Source organism: Ursus arctos, unplaced genomic scaffold (assembly GCF_023065955.2).
Source record: "Ursus arctos isolate Adak ecotype North America unplaced genomic scaffold, UrsArc2.0 scaffold_20, whole genome shotgun sequence".
NCBI lineage: Eukaryota > Metazoa > Chordata > Mammalia > Carnivora > Ursidae > Ursus > Ursus arctos.
Window position 1 is genome coordinate 55,129,179 of NW_026622875.1, and position 20,959 is coordinate 55,150,137.

The 20,959-nt window shown below is 38.0% G+C and overlaps 1 protein-coding gene across 43 annotated transcripts in view; it reads right to left on the reverse strand.

The window, feature by feature from the left end:
* The window catches only part of CLASP2 (cytoplasmic linker associated protein 2), a 175,042-nt gene that overhangs the window by 11,714 nt on the left and 142,369 nt on the right, over nucleotides 1-20,959 (reverse strand). For 42 of the 43 annotated variants that reach the window (XM_026496670.4, XM_044383243.3, XM_057315836.1 and 39 more), the window contains 4 exons: nucleotides 13,801-13,944; nucleotides 12,509-12,615; nucleotides 10,681-10,834; nucleotides 7,353-7,581 (listed from right to left, as the gene is read on the reverse strand). In XM_026496670.4, the coding sequence (XP_026352455.1) occupies nucleotides 7,353-7,581; nucleotides 10,681-10,834; nucleotides 12,509-12,615; nucleotides 13,801-13,944 (634 nt within the window). The remainder of the gene's footprint in view (nucleotides 1-7,352; nucleotides 7,582-10,680; nucleotides 10,835-12,508; nucleotides 12,616-13,800; nucleotides 13,945-20,959) is intronic. The other variant, XM_057315839.1, reaches the window with a different exon arrangement.

The window sequence follows — 20,959 nt, forward strand, 5'->3', positions numbered from 1 at the left end:
TAGTTTTAAGAAAAAAAAATGACTAATTTTCTTTTCCATTTTGTCATCTTGAAAATACCAATTCTAGTTTAATGAAAATTCACAGAAAAAAAAAATACAATGGACCCCTATATACCCCTCCCCCAGATTTAACAATTATCAAGATCTTACTATTCTTACTTCATCTTCATCCCTCCCCACTTTTTTTCCTGAAATATTTCTAGTAAATGGCAAAAAGATCATTTAATCCATACATACATCAGTATGCATTTCTATGGTGTTGTGCCAGGAGGCTAACAATGTTTGGGTACTCCATTTTTAGTGATATTAATAATGACCACTGGATTTAAGTGGTGACAACTTGATCCCACCATTGTACAGTTCCCCATCAACCTTTTTATTTTTAACAGAGAGAGAGAGAGGGAGAGAGAGAGAGCCCTTGGCCGGTGGGGAGGGGCTTAAGGGAGGACAGGGAGAGAAAAAATCCTAAGCAGGCTCCATGCCCAGCACAGAGCCTGATGTGGGGCTCAATCCCATAATCCCAAGATCATGACCTTAGCCAGAATTAAGAGCTGGACATACAAGGACTAAGATACTTAGGCACCAACAACCCATCAATTTTTTTTTTTTTTTTTTAAGATTTATTTGAGAGAGAGTGAGACAGTACGTGCATGTGAGCGGGGGAGGGGTAATGGGAGAGGGAGAGAGAATCCCAGGCAGACTCCAGCTGAGCCCAATGCAGGGCTGGATCTTATGGCTCCGAGATCACAACTGAAGCAGAAACCAAGAGTTGGACGCTTAACTAACTGTGCCACCCAGGTGCCCCAATCAATCTTTTAAAGTAATGATTTACCCACTGATTGTTGCTGAATTATTTTATTAGGAATTAAAAATGGGCTGGAATTCTTCTGTAGAGAGTAACTTTATCAACTAGAGCTATTTAGATTATCCTGAAATATAATTTGGTAGAAGAGGCAGAATAAATACTTAATATTTTCCCTTAAATTTCACAGTAGAGTTGGGCGCAATGATTATCAAAGAGTTTTCATTTGTTTTTGCTTTCTTTTTTGAAGTATAATCATAAACTCACAAATTTTATGAATGTTAAGGGACACTTATGGTGCTTTGAGTAATTTTTGTAGGAAAAACAGTTACATCCCAAAGTTCATATTAAAACATTACAGAATACCAGAATTCTTCCTAAATTCTTTTGTTGGTAAAATAAATGACAAATTCAGCCCTTCCGGGATTTGGGGAGATGGTGGCCTGAGCTTATGCCATAGACTCTTTTCCTTAACTCCTCTGGAATAAAATAACCACAGAGTATGGTGCCTGGGCTTGGAAGATACATCTGGGGTCACCCCTGCTCCCGAATCTCCAGGGAAGACAGTTGACTCCATGGAGCTATACTGTCTGTAGGGTCCACTTGGCAAAAACATGCTGGTCTTCCATAGGAAAGGGTTGCCACTTATGCTGATCCTAATAGGACAGAGAAGTCTTGTGGATCTGGCATCTGGGAGATAGCTATTGCCTACAAAAGCAAAGGCTCAAGAGGAAAGAGCCCGCTTCCCAAAAATAAATCTTGAGATTGTGGTTTGGCAGATGGTTCACTACTGGTCCATGAAAACAGAAGCTACTGTGCCTCATCTTGCCAGCTGGTTAGCCACTGACCTAGAGATACCAACAGTCTGACATCACAGGTTGTGGGGAACCCACACCTATAAGCAGGGGAAAGAAAAATTACATTTTACTTAAGGGGATTCAGAAACCTGAGGAAAGGAAATCAAGCTGAACCATTAGAATAGATGAGTTCGGGAGTGCCTGGGTGGCTCAGTCGGTTAAGCACCTGACTCTTGATTTAGGCTCAGGCCATGGATAGCCGGGTCGTGGGACTGAGCCCCATGTTGGGCTCCACAATGGGCCCAGAGCCTTAAGATTATATCTCTCTCGGCCTTTGCCCCTTCCTCCACCCCCTCTCTAAAAATAAAAAGAATAGATGAATCCAACTAGAGTTAAACTAACACATGATAGGGAAGGGAAACTGAACCAAAATGTAGTGACAAGATTCACTATGAAAAAGAAGTTTATCATGACTTCATTCATGTAACTACAATTAGAGCACTAACAACCTCATACACAGAGCACAAAATGTGATTGCTGAAGTTAAAAATGAGAGAGAGTCTGGAAAGAAGGATTACCAAGGTGAACCAAATTGGGGTTTTTGAAGAACCTCTGTAAAATGCGGAGCAAACCATAAAAAAGAAATTTGCAATCAAAGATGACATCTTAACTTGGAGGATAAAAACTGTCTTAAAATAATTTCATTATATAGACCAATACTGGAACAGTGCTGCTGTTTTAACAGCAGCTACTGCAGCAGGATAAACGCATCTCTATAAACCTCACAAGTCACTCCTGCAAAGTCACGTTACCAGACTTTCACTGATGTCAGAGGATCATTCTATTAAGAGTGCACTTTATTTCAGCTCAATAAAGGGAATTCACACACACACACACACGAATGCTTTCAAAGGAATGCAGCTCTTTTCTCCATGAATATAGGCTTTGTAATTACTCTAGGAGATAATTAGAAGTGACATGACATAAAATGGCCTGAACACATGACTAACAGGAAAAGAATTTCTGCCAAAGAAAACACTATTTTGTTACAAAACTGATTTATATGATACAAATAAGATAAACCTAAAGTACTCTGTTAAGTAAGATAACGTGTAACTGTATTTCCTCATGAGAGGCATCATGGTCAGGCAAAAAGAAAGGCTCTGGAGTCCCACTAAACCTGTGCCTCTTTGTTCAACAGACACAGGTTCTTAATTACTGTGGAGGCTCAGTTTTCTTATGAGTAAAATGGGAAGAGAGCGTTGACTTCCGATGGTCATAGTGAAGCCCATAGTGGGCTTGGAATACAATAAACTCACTAGTATTAATTTTCTTTGTGTTCTTATGACAAATATTGGCATGAATCCAATTCTGATATTTATGCTGCAGTGCTGAAAAAATATGGGATATTCTTTTCATTGGCAAACTTTGATAAGAGTCTCTCTTGAATAACAGAACCATCTCCCTAGAAGTAATATTCTGGAATATTATAGTCCCTGGTAAACTTTACAAAGAACATAATTAAATGTGGACATCAGTGGAGTTTTAATTTTTTTTGACTTGTTAATTAAAAAATATTTATCACTAATATGTGTATCTGTCTGTAATGTGTATAGAAACATCTGAATAATAAATATACTAAATATGTCTCAGAATTTCAAAACAATTTCTTCTTATAGAAATTCTGAAATGAACAAAATGATTATCTCCTGCCCAAAGTTATGGACTTTAAAAACAAAAAAGGGAGGAGAAATTTTGCACTGGGGCAGACATGCAAGGAAAATCAAAAGAGCAACGGAGGTCAATAAAATTAAAAAGAATGGGTGACGTTAGCAATGTTCACAATAAAATAATGCCAAACAAGGTCTTCCCTATTTCAAATTTAAAAAGAATATAAACAAAAACAATTAATTTCTATATGAAGCTTAGAGCAACTACTATTTTGCTTAACTAATGGCTGATCCATTTTCAAAGAGTGTTCAACATAAAATGGCTGTCTTATGGTTCAGAAATCAATCAAGTATTATGCTGCAAAGAAATACTTTTCTCAAGTTCAAAAATATTCTACCCAGTTTAGATTTCAGTTATATAATTTCCAACGATGTCTTCCTTTATTATTTTTTTATTTTTATTTTTTTAAAGATTTTATTTATTTGACAGAAAGAGAGACAGCCAGCGAGAGAGGGAACACAAGCAGGGGGAGTGGGAGAGGGAGAGCAGGGAGCCCGGTGCGTGGCTCGATCCCATAACGCCGGGATCATGCCCTGAGCCGAAGGCAGATGTTCAACGACTGAGCCACCCAGGCGCCCCAGATGTCTTACTTTAACAAATGGAAAATATAAGATCTTTAGTAAAGGAAAAGAGAATCAGTTACTAGTGGGTAATCTTTTTTTTTTTTTTTTAAGGATTTTATTTATTTATCTGACAGAGAGAGAGCTCACACAAGCAGGGGAAGCAGCAGGCAAAGGGAGAAGCATGATTCCCTGCAGAGCAAGGAGCCCAACGCGGGACTCGATCCCAGGACCCCAGGATCATGACTTGAGCTGAAGGCGGATGCTTAATCGACTGAGCCACCCAGGCATCCCCCAAGTAGGTAATCTTGCTAAGCTGTCAAAGTTTTGGCTTTGTGATATATTAACTCTCTTAACATAAGTAGTTGGTAAAAACATGATTTCTCAGCCTCATAAATGAAGAGATTTTTTTCCATTCATCAAAATTACAAATGACCAGCCCTGGGGACACAGATTCCTGAGCAGAGTAAGCGGGTTTCCATCCATGTGAGAGTGGCAAAGTATGGACAGGGCAAGAAGGGTGTCTACATGGAGTGGTGAGAGCCCAGCAAGGTGAGGAGTGCATCTGTGCAAGTGAGGAGGTAATGGCAGAGATGGAAAACTGGCTGCATTCAGGACTGATCAACTAAGTAAATATATTAAAGATAATGAAAGCCAGATTTCTCAGTGTCAGAAAAAAGGTGTTTATCAATATGAAAAAGGAGGAAACCAGAATTTATCTTATGGTGCTAAATTGGAATTGGAGTAAACTCATAGCTTTTGATATAGAAATAAACAGATGTAAATCAGTGTGTGTATGCATACACACACACACACACACACGCACATTCCTTAGCTCTGGCTACTGAGAGGTCTTAGGAATAGTGATATCCCACTAGCAGTGAGTACACCTTGTGCCCAGACTCTAGCCTTTAAAGACCATTTTCCATTAAATGAAACCTTGGAGAAATGATTGATTCCAGGACTGAAGCAGGGACAGTACAACATTTTGTCATGCCAGCATGCAAGGATGGGGACATGTCAAAAGAACAGGTCAAATCAAAGACAATTTGAGCATCAAAATAAACGAGAGTTACAAATTATAATCCATTGAGTACAATGCAAACCATGAGTTCATACAGTTAGAAATATGTAAATGAAACTTTTTAAATGAATAAATTTTAATACAGTTTAAAAGTACCTCCCCACAAGACACTTATTAATTATAGAATGAGTAACTTCACAGTGGAGAAGCCTGGTAAGCACCACCATAATCAAGTGACCAAAGTTTATTATCACCAGTCAAAGGACAAAGTGAAATTGTGTATTACCTGAAGAATGCACTATCACTTCTGGGACACTGATGCCAAGAGCACATGACCTGAATCCAATCATGAGAAAACATCAGACAAACCTAAATTGAGGGAAATGCTACAAAATAATTGGTCTCTGACCTTCAAAAGTGCCACGGTCATGAGAACAAAGGAAAGACTGAACACTGAAGAAGACAACAGAGACATGATTGAACGCAATGTGAGATTCTGAAGTGGATCCTCTGGCTAGAAGATCTCGCTGGGACAACTGACAAAACTCTAATGGGGTTTAAGGGCAGGTGGTTATTAATGTACCGATGATAATTACCTGATTTGGATGAGTATATTGTGGTTATGTGGGACAATGTCTTTGTTTATGGAAAGTACATCCTAAAGTATTTGGGGTGACGGAGCATCAGTTTGGCAGCTTACTCTCAAACGGTTCAAAGAAAAGTTCTTTGTGCTGTACCCCCATCTTTTAAGCTTTTGATTGTTTTAAACTAATATATATATATATATATATATTGCAGTTGAGGCAAGAAATGTCAGTAAAACCAATTTGGTCTGCCAGTGTGTGACCTCTGTACATCAATAATTTAAGAACAATTAAAGCTGCTAAAAGTAGGTCTCAGTTTACCATGCTGCTGTGACAAGGGAGGGTTTAAAGCACAGGCTCATGCTAGGTCCAATTTATTCCCTCCTGCTTTGCTGCTATTGTGACTAAACCTCAGTAACAGAGTCAACTAATTGTGACAGATCAAAACACACCAAAGTGGTAATTTTAAAGATTCTTATGTAATTTAGACTTAGTTTGACAAGCTGTCTTAATTTTGCCTTTTTGGTAATTGTGATAATATTAAGACTCTTAACATGGCCTATTGGTAAAAACATGATTTGTCAACCTTATTCATAATCAAAGAAATAAAAATGGGGGTATTTTTCCATTACCAAATTACAAAAATTAAAAAAATATTTCTAATATCTAACTTCTCAGTCTTCCTAATAATTAAGGAAATGCTCATTAGGATGGCCTATTTTATATCCATCATGGTGATGGATTTCAAAATTTTAAAAAGTTTGAACATTCTGTGCTGGTGAGGAAATCAGCACTACCTAAACTGGCCAACTGTTTTGAGTTGGTAATTGGGTAGTAACTCTCAAAATTTCAACTTATATATCCCTTAATAGAGCAATTCTAGCTCTAGGAATCTCTTAGAGTAAATCACTTATGTATGTGCATAAAAACTTCTGCAGAAATATGTTCACTGACAGCAATAATGGGGGAACAAAGGAAAACCAGAAACTACCTTAGTAACATGAGACTGGTAAGGGGGTACTTTCAAATTTATCCACACAGTTATCTATTACTTTATATTATTTGAGTCTTCAATTAAAAAAATTAATGAATTATGCAATTTGTAGAGAAAAATGTAATTCCTTCTTATTAAAAATACCTAAACCATTTGCAGTGTTTTATACTTTATATCAGTTTTTATACATTTTATGTGAACTTAACTGCACACCGTAATTGGAAGGGCAGGCAGGTAGTATATCTCTACCCTCTTTCAGATGTGACACTCAGGACAATCAATCAAATATCAGGCTGGACAGCTTAGTAAGTGTTAGAACTTGGTCCTATGCCCTTGTTCTGAGCCATTGTGAGTGTTAGAGCTAGTCCCACACCCTTGGTATAAGCCACTGAAAGTGTAGGGCTAGTCCTAAGTTGGCTCCAAATTCTAATGGTAGCTTACCCCAATTTGGTCTTGAATGCATCTTACTAGAGTTTGTTTATGATTTCACACTTTACTAAAGGGCTATTATAAAGAATGGGTAGTTCTTCAAAGGGTTTTGTCATGCTGGTATAAAAATTAATGACAATTGTGTCTAGAGATAAACTACATTTATAAGCTATAATTGATTTCAGTTGTTTCTGGGCAGTCAGTAAGGTTTTCCTGATTTTGAGGATGATCTCAGAACTACCCTGTTTATCATTCTGAGGTAGAGAACTACCAAACCACTACAAATGAGCTCCTGAAAGATGGGAGAAACATGCCCATCCCAAAGCTCCTTACTTCTTTGGGAGTTATAATAAAAGAGCACGTGTATTTCTTTTGTTCACTGATTAACAGTTCTCTAAAACACAGGTGACAAAGTATGACCCAGAACCTACCATCAGGAAACTGGTCGGCATCATCATCAAACATGGCTTCCTTGAGAGCAGACTTATTGAAGGGACTGAGGCTATCTGAATAGTTATATGGATTATAGTCTCGAGCGCGAGGAGAGGAGTGAGCAGGCATTGAATGGAGCAGTGAAGCTTTATTATCAAGGGCAGTTTGGCTTGAGTCAGTAGCATCACCTCCTGCTCGTGGATCAGGCATCCCAGGACCACCACACATCTATTAATGGGGAGGAGAAGGCATAGCAAATTAATTCATTAAAAAAAAAAAACATTTTATTTATTTATTTGGGGGGGTAGGGACAGAGGGAGAGAGAAGGGGTTCAACTTCACAACCCGACCTTGAGCGTTTGACCCCAGGAGTCAGATGCTTAGCTGACTGAGGCACCCTGCAAATTAATTCATTTTTAAGTATCTCTTTGAAATTCTAAAAAGATGTTTCCCTACTGCTTCAAAGTCTATTTAAAAAAGGTAACAATAAACAGCTGAAAAAAATTAAGTAATGGGAATTAACATAATAAAACTTATTTAAAATGTCAAAACTTAAAGATTTAAAAATACCCCCACAGCTGTGAGGGCAAGGAAGAATCATAAAAGAATGCTGTTTCTAATGATTCCTATAGTTCCCTTGCTAATGGCTTGACCAAACAATATAGAGTGAGATTACCAAAAGCTTCTCTATGCCAGTTAAAGATATAAAAGGGCTTTCATTGGCAACACAGAACTAAAAGCTGCCAGATTCCATTATTAAGGTAGTAAATTACACAATGACAGCATGTCAACAAAGTATAAGAGAATCATACATATATATATTTTTATAAAAGGCCTGCTGTTAAAAAAAAAAAGGCCTCAAGGACTATAACTTTTGAAAGGATGCCTGATGAAGTTTGATCAAATTAACATACTTATCAAAGCATCAATACTAACACTGATACTAATACTAGTATGAAAATCATTACTACCATCAATATCACCATAGTCACTGTCTACTCACAGCAACTACATGCTAAGCCATTATTTAGGTGCTTTACAAATATTCTTCAAATATTTACTGTGCTCCTACTGTGTGCCAGGCATCGTTCTTGGCAGTGGGGATATATTAGTGAACAAAAGAGAGAATGATGTCCACGTTCATGGAGTTTACATTCTAGTGGGGGGACAGACATTTATAAACATAATGAACAAGTAAAGAATATGGTATGGTAGAAGGTGATTAGTATATGGGAGGCAGTGCAGGATTAAAGGGACCATGAGTGCTGTGGTGGGAGGAAGGAGGGTGCAGATTAGATAGGGTAGGCAGAGTAAGCCACATGAACAAAGACTTGAAGGAAGTGAGGAAATCAGCAATGGAGCTATCTGGAGGAAGGATGTCTAAGACAGAGGGAATAGCCAAGACAAAGGCCCTGAGGCAAGAGCATGCCCAGGAAGTTCAAGGAATAGCAAGGAGGCCAGTGTGGCTGGAGCAGAGGAAAGCAGTAGATGAGGCCAGAGAGGTAACAAGGGAAAAAGCCTATTGTGTAGACTTTGGCTTTTATTCTGGGACCTCCTATGGAGTTAGAAGTCAAGGAGTGAGAAAGGATGACAGGAGGCCAATGGACAGAATCAAGAAGGCCAGTCAGGTGCCTATTTTAATAATCCATGTGAGAGAATTGATGATGATGATGTTTCAAGCCAGAATAGCAGTGATGGGAAGTGGATGGATTCTGGATATATTTTGAAAACAGAACCAACAGATTTCCTGACAGAGTATGGAGATGACAGAAAGAAAGAGAGGAGAAAAGGACAATTCCTTAGTCCAAGGTTTTTGGCTGAGCAACTAGTGCTGCTATCAACTGAAACAGAAAAGAGAGCTCTAGGGGAAAAGATGAGAAGTTCAAACAAGCAGCTAGACGTAGCTAATGAGTCATATAATTTATTATACTCAGTAACTTTTAAGGTAGGCAGAATATCCTCATTTTTCTAATGAAGACACTGAGGCTTAGAAGTGATAATACAGGATTAGTTAATAACTGCCAGGAACTGGAATTTAAACTTACTTCTTTCTGCCAGAATACACTGTTTGAGCTCCCTACACTGTACCCTGCTATCTCTGAGGAAAAAAAAGTCTCAAGCAGTGATTCTTATTACTAAACTGTTACTGCTACCTCGTGTAGCTTTTGGGGAGAGGAACCTCAAATCTGAGTGGTAAGCTGGTTTTTGGCATCCAGTTAGTAGGGCTATCTGCCAGATAGGCATGGGGAGAAAAACAACAGCAGGAAAGCAGTCAGGAAGGCAGAGGAGGGAGCCCTTCAGAGATGTGCTGAAGCACCACAATGTTCTACAATTCTGCAAACACTGAGGAACCACAGATTCCATAGGAAATGGTGGGATGGCTTGTTTTGAGAAAAGTCTTCAGCAGCAGTATAAAAAACAACTACTCTCTTTTTCCCTCCCCCTCCCAAAACAACTACTCTTTGTATGATGGCAGAAGCAACAAACTGAACAATATTCACCAATGTCAGAAAAATGGGTTGTAACATTCTTAATTGGAGCCCTACAAACCGATGATGCAAATCTCTATCATTACACTTAATGGGAAAATAACCTAAACACATTTAGTCTTGTAAGACTCATGTAATCTGGCCCATGTTCCACCCTCTAACTGTCACAACAATCCAACAGCCTCTCGTCCCAGTTCCCAACTATGTAAAACTTGTTCCCATCTAAATGTCTTTGCACATGCCACTTCTTTTATGGGATTCTTCTCTCCTAGATGTTCTATGGTTTTATTTATCCTCAATGCAAATGCCACTGACTGAGAGAGGTCTTCCCTGACCAATTAATCTAAAATAGATTCACTTTGTGTCTAACAAACTCAATAGTACTCATCTCTATCTGAAAATTTATAAGGAACTTGAGGGCAGCGACTTTGCCTTGTAAAATCCAAGACCCAGAACAGTGCCTGGCCTGTGTAGATACTCAGTGAATGCTTGCAGAGTGACTGACCCCTTAAGAAGTTACTTTTGAAAAACGACAGAAAGCAAAGTTAAAAAAAAAAAAATCCAACAAAAATCTCTTAATGAGGGGCACCTGGGTGGCTCAGTCAGTTGAGTGTCAGACTCTTGATTTCAGCTCACGTCATGATCTCAGGGTCATGGGACTGAGCCTCATGTCAGGCTCCTCACTGGACATGGAGCCTGCTTCAGATTCTCTCCCCCTTTTCCTCTGCCCCTGCCACTTGAGCGCGCGCTCTCTCTCTCTCTCTCAAATAAATAAATAAATCTTAAAAAAAAATCTTTTAATGGAAAAGTCTGCAATCTAAAAACGTTCAAATACTCACGGAATCACTATCATCTTTTTTAGAATCCCTTTTCAATGGCTCATTCATATCTTCTTGACTACGGAAGCTGAAATTCTGAATTGCTTCAGTGACACCTCTAAGAGAGCTATAAATATCTTCAGAGTTCATATTTTCTGTGTCATAATCAAATGCACTATGAAAAAGACAACTAATTATTTATGTATAGTTTTAAAACACAAACACATTTGAGATTATGTAGGCTCCCCAAAGCATAATTAGCAAAACAAAACAAAAACTGACAACTATAAATGGTTAAGGTATATGTCCCCTTGTCTACCCAACAAGAGCAGCTTACAATGACTAAATGCATAACCCTTAACACCTGGTTTGTCTGTCACCTTCAAAAATGTTCTGATTCACCAGGGGTCAGCAAACCACGACCCCTGAAATCTAAAAACGTTTACTTTTTTAAATAGTTGAGAGAAAAAGAAACATTTCTTAACATAAAAAATCATATAAAATTCTTATTTCGGTGTCCATAAATAAAATCGTAAAGGAATGAGAAACACTTATTTATTCAGGTATCCTCTACAGCTATTTTCACACTATAACAGCAGAACTGAGTGGAGTAACAAAGACGGCATGGCCCACAAGGCCTGATATATTTACCATATGGCCCTTTACAGAAAGTTTGCCAACAGGATCCTGTGATTAAGTTACAATAACGGTACAGCTTAAAGAGAAGATAAATGTATTTTACAAAAATGTATAGGAAGGCAGAGAAGTTTTAACACTGAACATACATGTTATTGACATCTATAATCAAATTCTAAAACCAACTGAAGATGGAATTTAGCCATCAAATTGTCACATGTGTGTCACAAGGAATAAATAAGCTAGATGTTAAGTTTGCAATGTATTTTTCTTCCTCAGATGCTGATGAAGTATCCTATAATTAAAATGCATATGATGGGGGCGCCTGGGTGGCACAGCGGTTAAGCGTCTGCCTTCGGCTCAGGGCGTGATCCTGGCGTTACGGGATCGAGCCCCACGTCAGGCTCCTCCACTATGAGCCTGCTTCTTCCTCTCCCACTCCCCCTGCTTGTGTTCCCTCTCTCGCTGGCTGTCTCTATCTCTGTCAAATAAATAAATAAAATCTTAAAAAAAAAATGCATATGATGAAATATGCTATGATATATGGCTAATAAAATCAAGTTAATAATTATGTTAGTACATATGGACTACTTTCAAATGATTTTTTAAAAGGCCAGGAAAAGGGAAAAAATATTAGTCTATTAATGAGTCAAAAACTTCATCTGAAATACAGCCAATGCTTGAACTGCTTAAGTGTGTGAAAATTTTACACAGCTTATATTTTATATTAAGGACCAAACTCACATTCTTTCCTAAAGACAGACATAATGCCATTTTATATTTAGTGTTTCCTTATTTTTTCTTCTCTTTTTTTTCATAATAATTTTTTATTATGTTATGTTAATCACCATACAGTACATCCCTAGTTTCTGATGTAAAGTTCCATGATTCATTACTTGTTTTCTTCTCTATTTTTATGTTTTTGTCTATAAACGTATCTGAGAAACGTAACTACTCCATTTAATGCTTCAAGCAGTAATTTACAAAAGCTGTATAAATTTTTTCACTTACATAAAAATTAGATATCCTATACACTATTTTCATTTAAAGGGTTAGTTTTGGCATAAACTTAAAATTTTTTGAATCTGCTAAGTTTCTGTGTGTCAAGACTTTTCAAGTCAAGTGGAAATCAAGTGGAATTATATTACTGTCAGTTGTCTAAGAATGGGAATCGGCAAACACAAGCCATGATGGAAAATAATCCTTTTATTACCTTGGAGATAAAGTATTCTGTGATGTATTGGTAGGAGAAGTAAGAGGACTGGACCAGTTGGCTGGTGAACGTGGTGTTGGTCTCGTCAAAGGACTCCCCATGGGACCCTGATTGGGGGAGTCAAATAAATATTAACATAGGACAGGTAAGTTCAACTAAAAGGCTCTTATGGAAGCCATGTAATCAAGAAGTTGAACAATATGAAACAGCCATATTTGTAGGTTAGTATTTTAAATATTCATGTACTTATCTCTGCTTTCTGTAGGGAAAAACTTTCTCCCCATTCAGAAATCTATCTCTTTAGTCTTTTTTCGTTTTCTTCACCCACTTCCTGCTCTCAAATATTACCAACATTTACCTTCTCACAGATTCAACAGGATCCCAAACTATTTTATTTTAATTAATTTTTAAATTGAAAAAAAAATTTTAAAGTAGGCTTCCCGCCCTACGTGGGGCTTGAACTCATGACCCTGAGATTGAGTCACATGCTCTAAAGACTGAGCCAGACAGGTATTTCCCCAAACTAACAATTTTAAATTAGCTTCCCATTCTAAGCCAATTTCCCTCTTCCACCCATTACAATATTCAAATTTTATTCCTCCTCGAGTTTGCTTTACAAATGATTTTCGCAAGCATACCAAAGTAAAATTCAGTATTATTAATTTGCCTACCTCTTAAGATATAATTAAACAATCTCTCTCCTTTTAAAAAGATGACCAAATTTAGTCCCAAGAAATTGTTCTTAGATTGTTTTTAACCCTCAGACTTTACTTTAAGCCTGCCATAAGTGCATCTAATTTTTCCTCTATCCATGACCAAAGATCTTTTTAAAATTTAATTTTTTAGGCATATTATGTAAATGATTCTTGACATTTAAGTACATATAACACTGCAATGTTTCACTTAGTCAGACCTTACCTCCCCCAAATAAAATTCTGTATTCAAGCAACTATGGACCCACAATGCTGTGAACAGGTTTGTGAACACACCTTTTAAAGCCCTACTTTCTACAGATATTATTTGTTAACCAAGTCATCCCTTCCAGTCCTCAAATAAGGACTGGTTTGCTTTCTTTGTTCATACCCTGGTAATGTATACCAAATTATAACATAACATCACAAGCCTAAGGACTACATTCTTTCCAGGACAATATTTAATACTGCTTAGGAGATATTGCCTAATACAGATGTAAAAATTATACACTAGGATCAAAAGTTTACTTCATGTAAAAGAAAGCAATTGCTGTGAAACCATCACATCACATAACAGTCAAGAAAAAAACTGAAAGATACCTGGGTTCCATTGCCAGTGTTTCGTAGGTGATTATGAAGAAGCTTTGTAGCACCGTCCTGAAAAGTTTTTGGTAAAGCTCCTAATAACATTGTAAACTCTGGGGTATTGAGTTCAAATAAGGAAATCAGCACTGACTGTGCTGCCTAGAAAACAAAGACATGGAAGAAGCAGAGAAGTATATTTCGGTTACTCAAAGGAGACAATTTTCTTCACTCAACATTTCTGTTCAATAGCACAAGGCCACCTTTCCCACAGAAAAAGATGTCCTTATATGCTTTCAAATTTCTTTGTTGGGAGAGTAAGAAAATAACTGACCTGCCATTTATTTTTTGAAGGTAAGTAGGGAATACAAAAAATGTCACAAATACAATCTAGCACTCAATGGCAAAAGTTAACCAGTTTCCGGGGTTATTCTACCAATATATGCTATTTCTTCAGTTTTCCTCATAAATGATTACAAGAAGAAAGATGGATGGAAATATACAAGTACAGGTATCCTATACCTTTCAAAAGTTCACATTACACCACTCTGCTTTTATGAAAGACCTACAGCAGTACCTGCTTTCCCTAACCAAAAGAAAAACAAAGAAGATCTTCACTTTTACATTTAAGGCAAAAAGCAAAAATGGTATTCAGCAGTTGTTTTGCAGTGAGCCATTATAAAGGCAGCACACACTCACAGCAGTGAGAATGGTACCACCAAGCTCCTTCTCCAGGAACTACACTTAGCATCAAGCCAACGCAGCGTTGTTGAACTGCGTATGTAAGCATCTGTGCTTTATCTTGATTTATTTTGAGCATCTGTTAACAAGATGTATCCTAAGGTATCAGAAAAGCTTAAAAGATGCTATTTTTTGGGTCTGGGAAGTCTTAAAAGTTTTCCCATATAAATTAATGGAATTGCTTCCTTGCTTTATACCATTTTGGCGTATGAAAGGTTTCATAGGAACAATAGCAGGGGAAACCTGTATATCCCAAGCTCTACAAAGTCCATTCAGAGCAACTTAATACTTTACTATTCATTTTTATATAAATGGAAAATAATGTTTTGGTGGAAATGGGAACAAAACAAAGCTTACTCAGATCAGTTAAGAAAACTTATAAATTTATTTCTTCTTTTAATGTAATCAACAGAGTCACTGAAAGCCAAACTTTGAATTCAGATTACCACAAAAACTTAACAGAGAAGAGGAAGAAACCCAAATAGTTCAGAATTATGACTCAGATGAAAATATGCGCATCTTGTCCTGGACCTTTTCAGACCCCATTCTATGAGAACCTAAGTGTTCTAGGTTTATGATATCTGAATATAAAACACTAGGGGAATGGTTAAATTATGTTACATTGGAGCAATGGCACACTATACAAAACAGCCTTGAAAGATGATGGAATTCTATACATGAAGAAATTGGGAGAGGGTTATCATAAACTGAAAAATATAATAAACAATAAAAAAAAATAATAAAAATATACTAAAACACAGCTATAATATAAGCCCAATGTACACTGTGTAGGTATGTCCTCAAACATGTTAATAGTACCCAAATAAAACTATTTATATTTTGGGGGTGCCTGGGTGGCTCAGTCAATTTAGTGTCTGACTCTTGGTTTCGGTTCAGGTCATGACCTCAGTATTGTGAGACAGAGCTCTGTGTCAGGCTCCACACTCAGTGGGGAGTTTGCTTGAGATCCTCTGCCTCTCTCTCTCTCTCTCTCTTCCCCTCTGCCCCTCCTCCCCCTTGTGCATGCATCCTCTCTCTGAAATAAAATCTTAAAAAAACCCACAAAACTATTTGTCCATTAGTCTACTGAAGGGCATCTTGGCTCCTTCCACAGTTTGGCTATTGTGGACAATGCTGCTATGAACATTGAAGTGCATATGCCCCTTCTTTTCACTACCTCTGTATCTTTGGGGTAAATCCCCAGTACCACAATTGCTGGGTTATAGGGTAGCTCTATTTTTAACATCTTGAGGAACCTCCATACTGATTTCTAAAGTGGCTGTACCAACTTGCATTCCCACCAACAGTGTAAAAGGATTCCCCTTTTTCCACATCCTAACATTCATATATACAATGGAATATTACTCAGCCATCAGAAAGGATGAACACCCGGAAATCTGCATCGACATGGATGGAACTGGAGGGGATTAGGCTAAGTGAAGTAAGGAGAGGAAGACAACTATCATATGGTTTCACTTAAATGTAGAACATAAGGAATAGCATGGAGGACATTAGGAGAAGGAAGGGAAAAACGAAGGGGGGGAGTCAGAGGGGGAGACGAACCATGACAGATTATGGACTCTGGGAAACAAACTGAGGGTTTCGGGGGCAGGGGGATGGGTTAGCCTGGTGATGGGTATTAAGGAGGGCACATACATACTGCAATGGGTGCTGGGTGGTCCACACAAATAATGAAATTATGGAACACTACATCAAAAACTAACGAAATACTGTATGGTGACTAACATAACATAAAAAATAATAATAAAAAAACTATTTGTATTTTGAAACAAAACTTTATGATCCTGTGTCTTTTTTGGAACAACACTGAAACTACCTCAAGTTACTCTTGATTGTTAAGGAATACTTTATTCCATCCAGGCTTTATTTTGGTGTAGGAGACTCAGCTTTCTTTCCCTCCAGAGGAAGAGAGCCTAACTGTTCCAAAACCATTAACCAATGAGTTTATCCTTTCCTCAAGAAGTGACACCCTTATCATGAAGTAACCTCCTATATAAACCAAACTGTTTCTGATCCTCTGATCCTTCGTGTTCTATTGATCTATTTGTCTACTTCTACATTAAATAATACGGGCTTAAGTTATATGATTTAAAATGCCGTATTTTTTTCTATACACGAATAACGAGACCGAAGAAAGAGAAATTAGGGAATCCATCCCATTTACAATAGCACCAAAAACCATACGTTACCTTGGAATTAACTTAACCAGAGACGTAAAGGACCTATATTCTAGAAACTATAAATCACTCTTGAAAGACATTGAGGAAGACGTAAAAAGATGGAAAGATATTCCATGCTCATGGATCGGAAGAATTAACATAGTTAAAATGTCCATGCTACCCAGAGCAATCTACACTTTCAATGCTATCCCGATCAAAATACCAAGGACATTTTTCAAAGAACTGGAACAAACAGTCCTTAAATTTGTATGGAAACAGAAAAGGCCCCGAATCTCCAAGGAACTGTTGAAAAGGAAAAACAAAGCTGGGGGCATCACAATGCCGGATTTCGAGCTGTACTACAAAGCTGTGATCACAAAGACAGCATGGTACTGGCACAAAAACAGACACATAGACCAATGGAACAGAATAGAGAGCCCAGAAATGGACCCTCGGCTCTTTGGGCAACTAATATTTGATAAAGCAGGAAAAAACATCCGGTGGGAAAAAGTCTCTTCAATAAAGGGTGCTGGGAAAATTGGACAGCTACATGCAAGAGAATGAAACTTGACCACTATCTCACACCATACACAAAAATAAACTCCAAATGGATGAAAGACCTTGATGTGAGACAGGAATCCATCAAAATTCTAGAGGAGAACATAGGCAACAACCTCTACGACATCGGCCAAAGCAACCTTTTTCATGACACATCCCCAAAGGCAAGAGAAACAAAAGATAAAATGAATTTATGGGACTTCATCAAGATTAAAAGTTTCTGCACATCCAAGGAGACAGTCAGAAAAACTAAGAGGCGGCCCACGGAATGGGAGAAGATATTTGCAAATGACACTACAGATAAAGGACTGGTATCCAAGATCTACAAAGAACTTCTCAAACTCAATACACGAGAAACAAATAAACAAATCAAAAAATGGGCAGAAGATATGAACAGACACTTTTCCAATGAAGACATACAAATGGCTAACAGACACATGAAAAAATGTTCAAAATCATTAGCCATCAAGGAAATTCAAATCAAAACCACACTGAGATACCACCTTACGCCAGTTAGAATGGCAAAAATAGACAAGGCAAGAAACAACAATTGTTGGAGAGGATGTGGAGAAAGGGGATCCCTCCTACATTGCTGGTGGGAATGCAAGTTGGTACAGCCACTCTGGAAAACAGTGTGGAGGTCCCTTAAAAAGTTAAAAATTGAGCTACCCTATGATCCAGCCATTGCACTACTGGGTATTTACCCCAAAGATACAGACGTAGTGAAGAGAAGGGCCATATGCACCCCAATGTTCATAGCAGCAATGTCCACAATAGCTAAACCGTGGAAGGAGCCGAGATGCCCTTCAACAGATGACTGGATTAAGAAGTTGTGGTCCATATATACAATGGAATATTACTCAGCTATCAGAAAGAACGAGTTCTCAACATTTGTTACAACATGGACGGCACTGGAGGAGATAATGCTAAGTGAAATAAGTCAAGCAGAGAAAGACAACTATCATATGATTTCTCTCATCTATGGAACATAAGAACTAGGATGATCGGTAGGGGAAGAAAGGGATAAAGAAAGGGGGGGTAATCAGAAGGGGGAATGAAACATGAGAGACTATGGACTATGAGAAACAAACTGAGGACTTCAGAGGGGAGGGGGGTGGGGGAATGGGATAGACCGGTGATGGGTAGTAAGGAGGGCACGTATTGCATGGTGCACTGGGTGTTATACACAACTAATGAATCATCGAGCCTTACATCGGAAACCGGGGATGTACTGTATGGTGACTAACATAATATAATAAAAAATCATTAAAAAAAATAAATAAATAAAATAAAATGCCGTATTTTTAGTATATTCTGATAAAGTCCTTCATTTTTGTTAGTTTATATTTTACTGTCACATTTACTTTACTAGATGCATTTTTATTTATTCATTTATTTACTTATTTCACAACATAAATTAGGTCTTTATTAGAATACTATATTCCATTTTTTAAAAATTTTAATTCCAGTTAGTTAACATACAGTGTGAGTGTTATCAGTTTCAGGTATACAATATAGTAATTCAAAAATCCCATAAATCACTGATGTTCATCAAAAGTGCACTCCTTAATCTCCATCACCTATTTAACCTATCCCCCCACCAATCTCCCCTCTGGTAGCCTTCAGTTTGTTTTTTCTTTTTAAAGGTTTTATTTTTTTTTACTTATTTTTTTTAAAGATTTTATTTATTTATTTGACAGAGAGATAGACAGCCAGCGAGAGAGGGAACACAAGCAGGGGGAGTGGGAGAGGAAGAAGCAGGCTCATAGCGGAAGAGCCTGATGTGGGGCTTGATCCCATAACGCCGGGATCACGCCCTGAGCTGAAGGCAGACGCTTAACCGCTGTGCCACCCAGGCACCCCAAAAGGTTTTATTTTTTAAAGTAATCTCTACACCCAACGTGGGGCTTGAACTTACAACCCCAAGATCAAGAGTCACATGCTCCACTGACTGAACCAGCCAGATGCCCCTTCAGTTTGTCCTTTATAGTTAAGAGGCTGTTTCTTGGCTTCTCTCTTAATTTTTCCCTTGGCTTGTTTTGTTCCTTAAATTGCACATGAGTGAAATCATACAGTATTTCTCTTCTCTGACTTATTTTGCTTAGCATTATAATTTCTAGCTCCATCCATGTCATCGTAAATGGGAAGATTCCATTCTTTTTTTATGGCTGGATAATATTCCACTGTGTATATATATATACACACATGACAACCTCTTTAGCCATTAATCATTTGATGGACACTTGGACTGCTTCCATAATTTGGCTACTGAAATTAATGCTGCAATAAACATATGGGTGCATGTATCCCTCTGAATTACTGTTCTTGTATTTTTTGGGTAAATACCCAATACTGCAATTTCTGGATCATAGGGGAGTTCTCTTTTTAATTTTTTGAGGAACCTCCATACAGTGGCTGCACCAATTTGCATTCCTACCAACAGTGCAAGAGGGTTCCTTTTTCTTCACATTCTCGCCAACACTTGTTTCGTGTTGATTTAGCCTTCTGACAGGTGTGAGGTGATATTTCATTGTAGTTTTGATTTGCATTTCCCTAATGATGAGTGATGTGGAGCATCTTTTCATTTGTCTGTTGTCCATCTGTATGTCTTCTTTGGAGAAATGTCTGATCATGTCTTCTGCCCATTTTTAAATTGGACTGTTTTTTGGGTACTGAGCTGTATAAATTCTTTATATATTTTGGAGGTTTGTGGCAACTCTGCTGAGCAAGTCTACTGGCACACTTTTTCAAACAGGATTTATTCACTTTGTGTCTCTGTCACATTTTGGTAATCCTTGCAACATTTCAAACTTTTCATCATTGTATTTGTATGGTCATCTGTGATCAATGATCTCTGATGTTATTATTATAAAATTGTTTTGGGGTACCACGAAGCATGTTCGTATGAGATGGTGAACTAAATGTGTGTGTTCTGACTGTTCCACTGAACAGCCGTTCCTATCTCTCTCCCTTTCCTTGGGCCTCCCTGTTCCCTGAGACACAACCATATTGAAATGAGGCCAGTTACTAGCTCTATGATGGCCCCTAAATGTTCAAGTCAAAGAAAGAGTTGTATGTCTCTCACATTAAATCAAAAGCTAGAAATGATTAAGCTTAGTGAGGAAGGCAAGTCAAAAGCTAGGCCTCTTGTGACAAACTGCCAACTTGTGACTGCAAAGGAAAGGTTCTTGAAGGAAATTAAAAGTGCTACTCCAGTGAACACACAAATGATAAGAAAGCAACATAGCTTTATTGCTGATTCAGAGACAAGGTTTTAGTGGTCTGGAAAGAAGATCAAAGCTGCCACAACACTCCCTTAAGCCAGAGCATTGTCCAGATCAAGGCCCTAACTCTCTTCAGTTTTGTGAAGGCTGAGATTGGTGAGGAAGCCCTGGAAGTTTGAAGCCAGAGGTTGGTTCATGAGGTTTAAGGAAAGAAGCCATCTCCATAGCATAAAAGTGCACGGTGGAGCAGTGAAGTGCTGATACAGAAGTTCCAACAAGTTATTCAGAATATCTAGCCAGGATGATTCATGAAGGTAGCTACACTAAACAGATTTTCAGTGTAGACGGAACAGCCTTATATTAGGAAAAGGATGCCATCTAGGACTTTCACAGCTAGAGAGGAGAAGTCAATGCCTGGCTTCAAAGGACAGGGTGACTCTCTTGTTATGGGCTAATGCAGCCTGTGACTTTAAG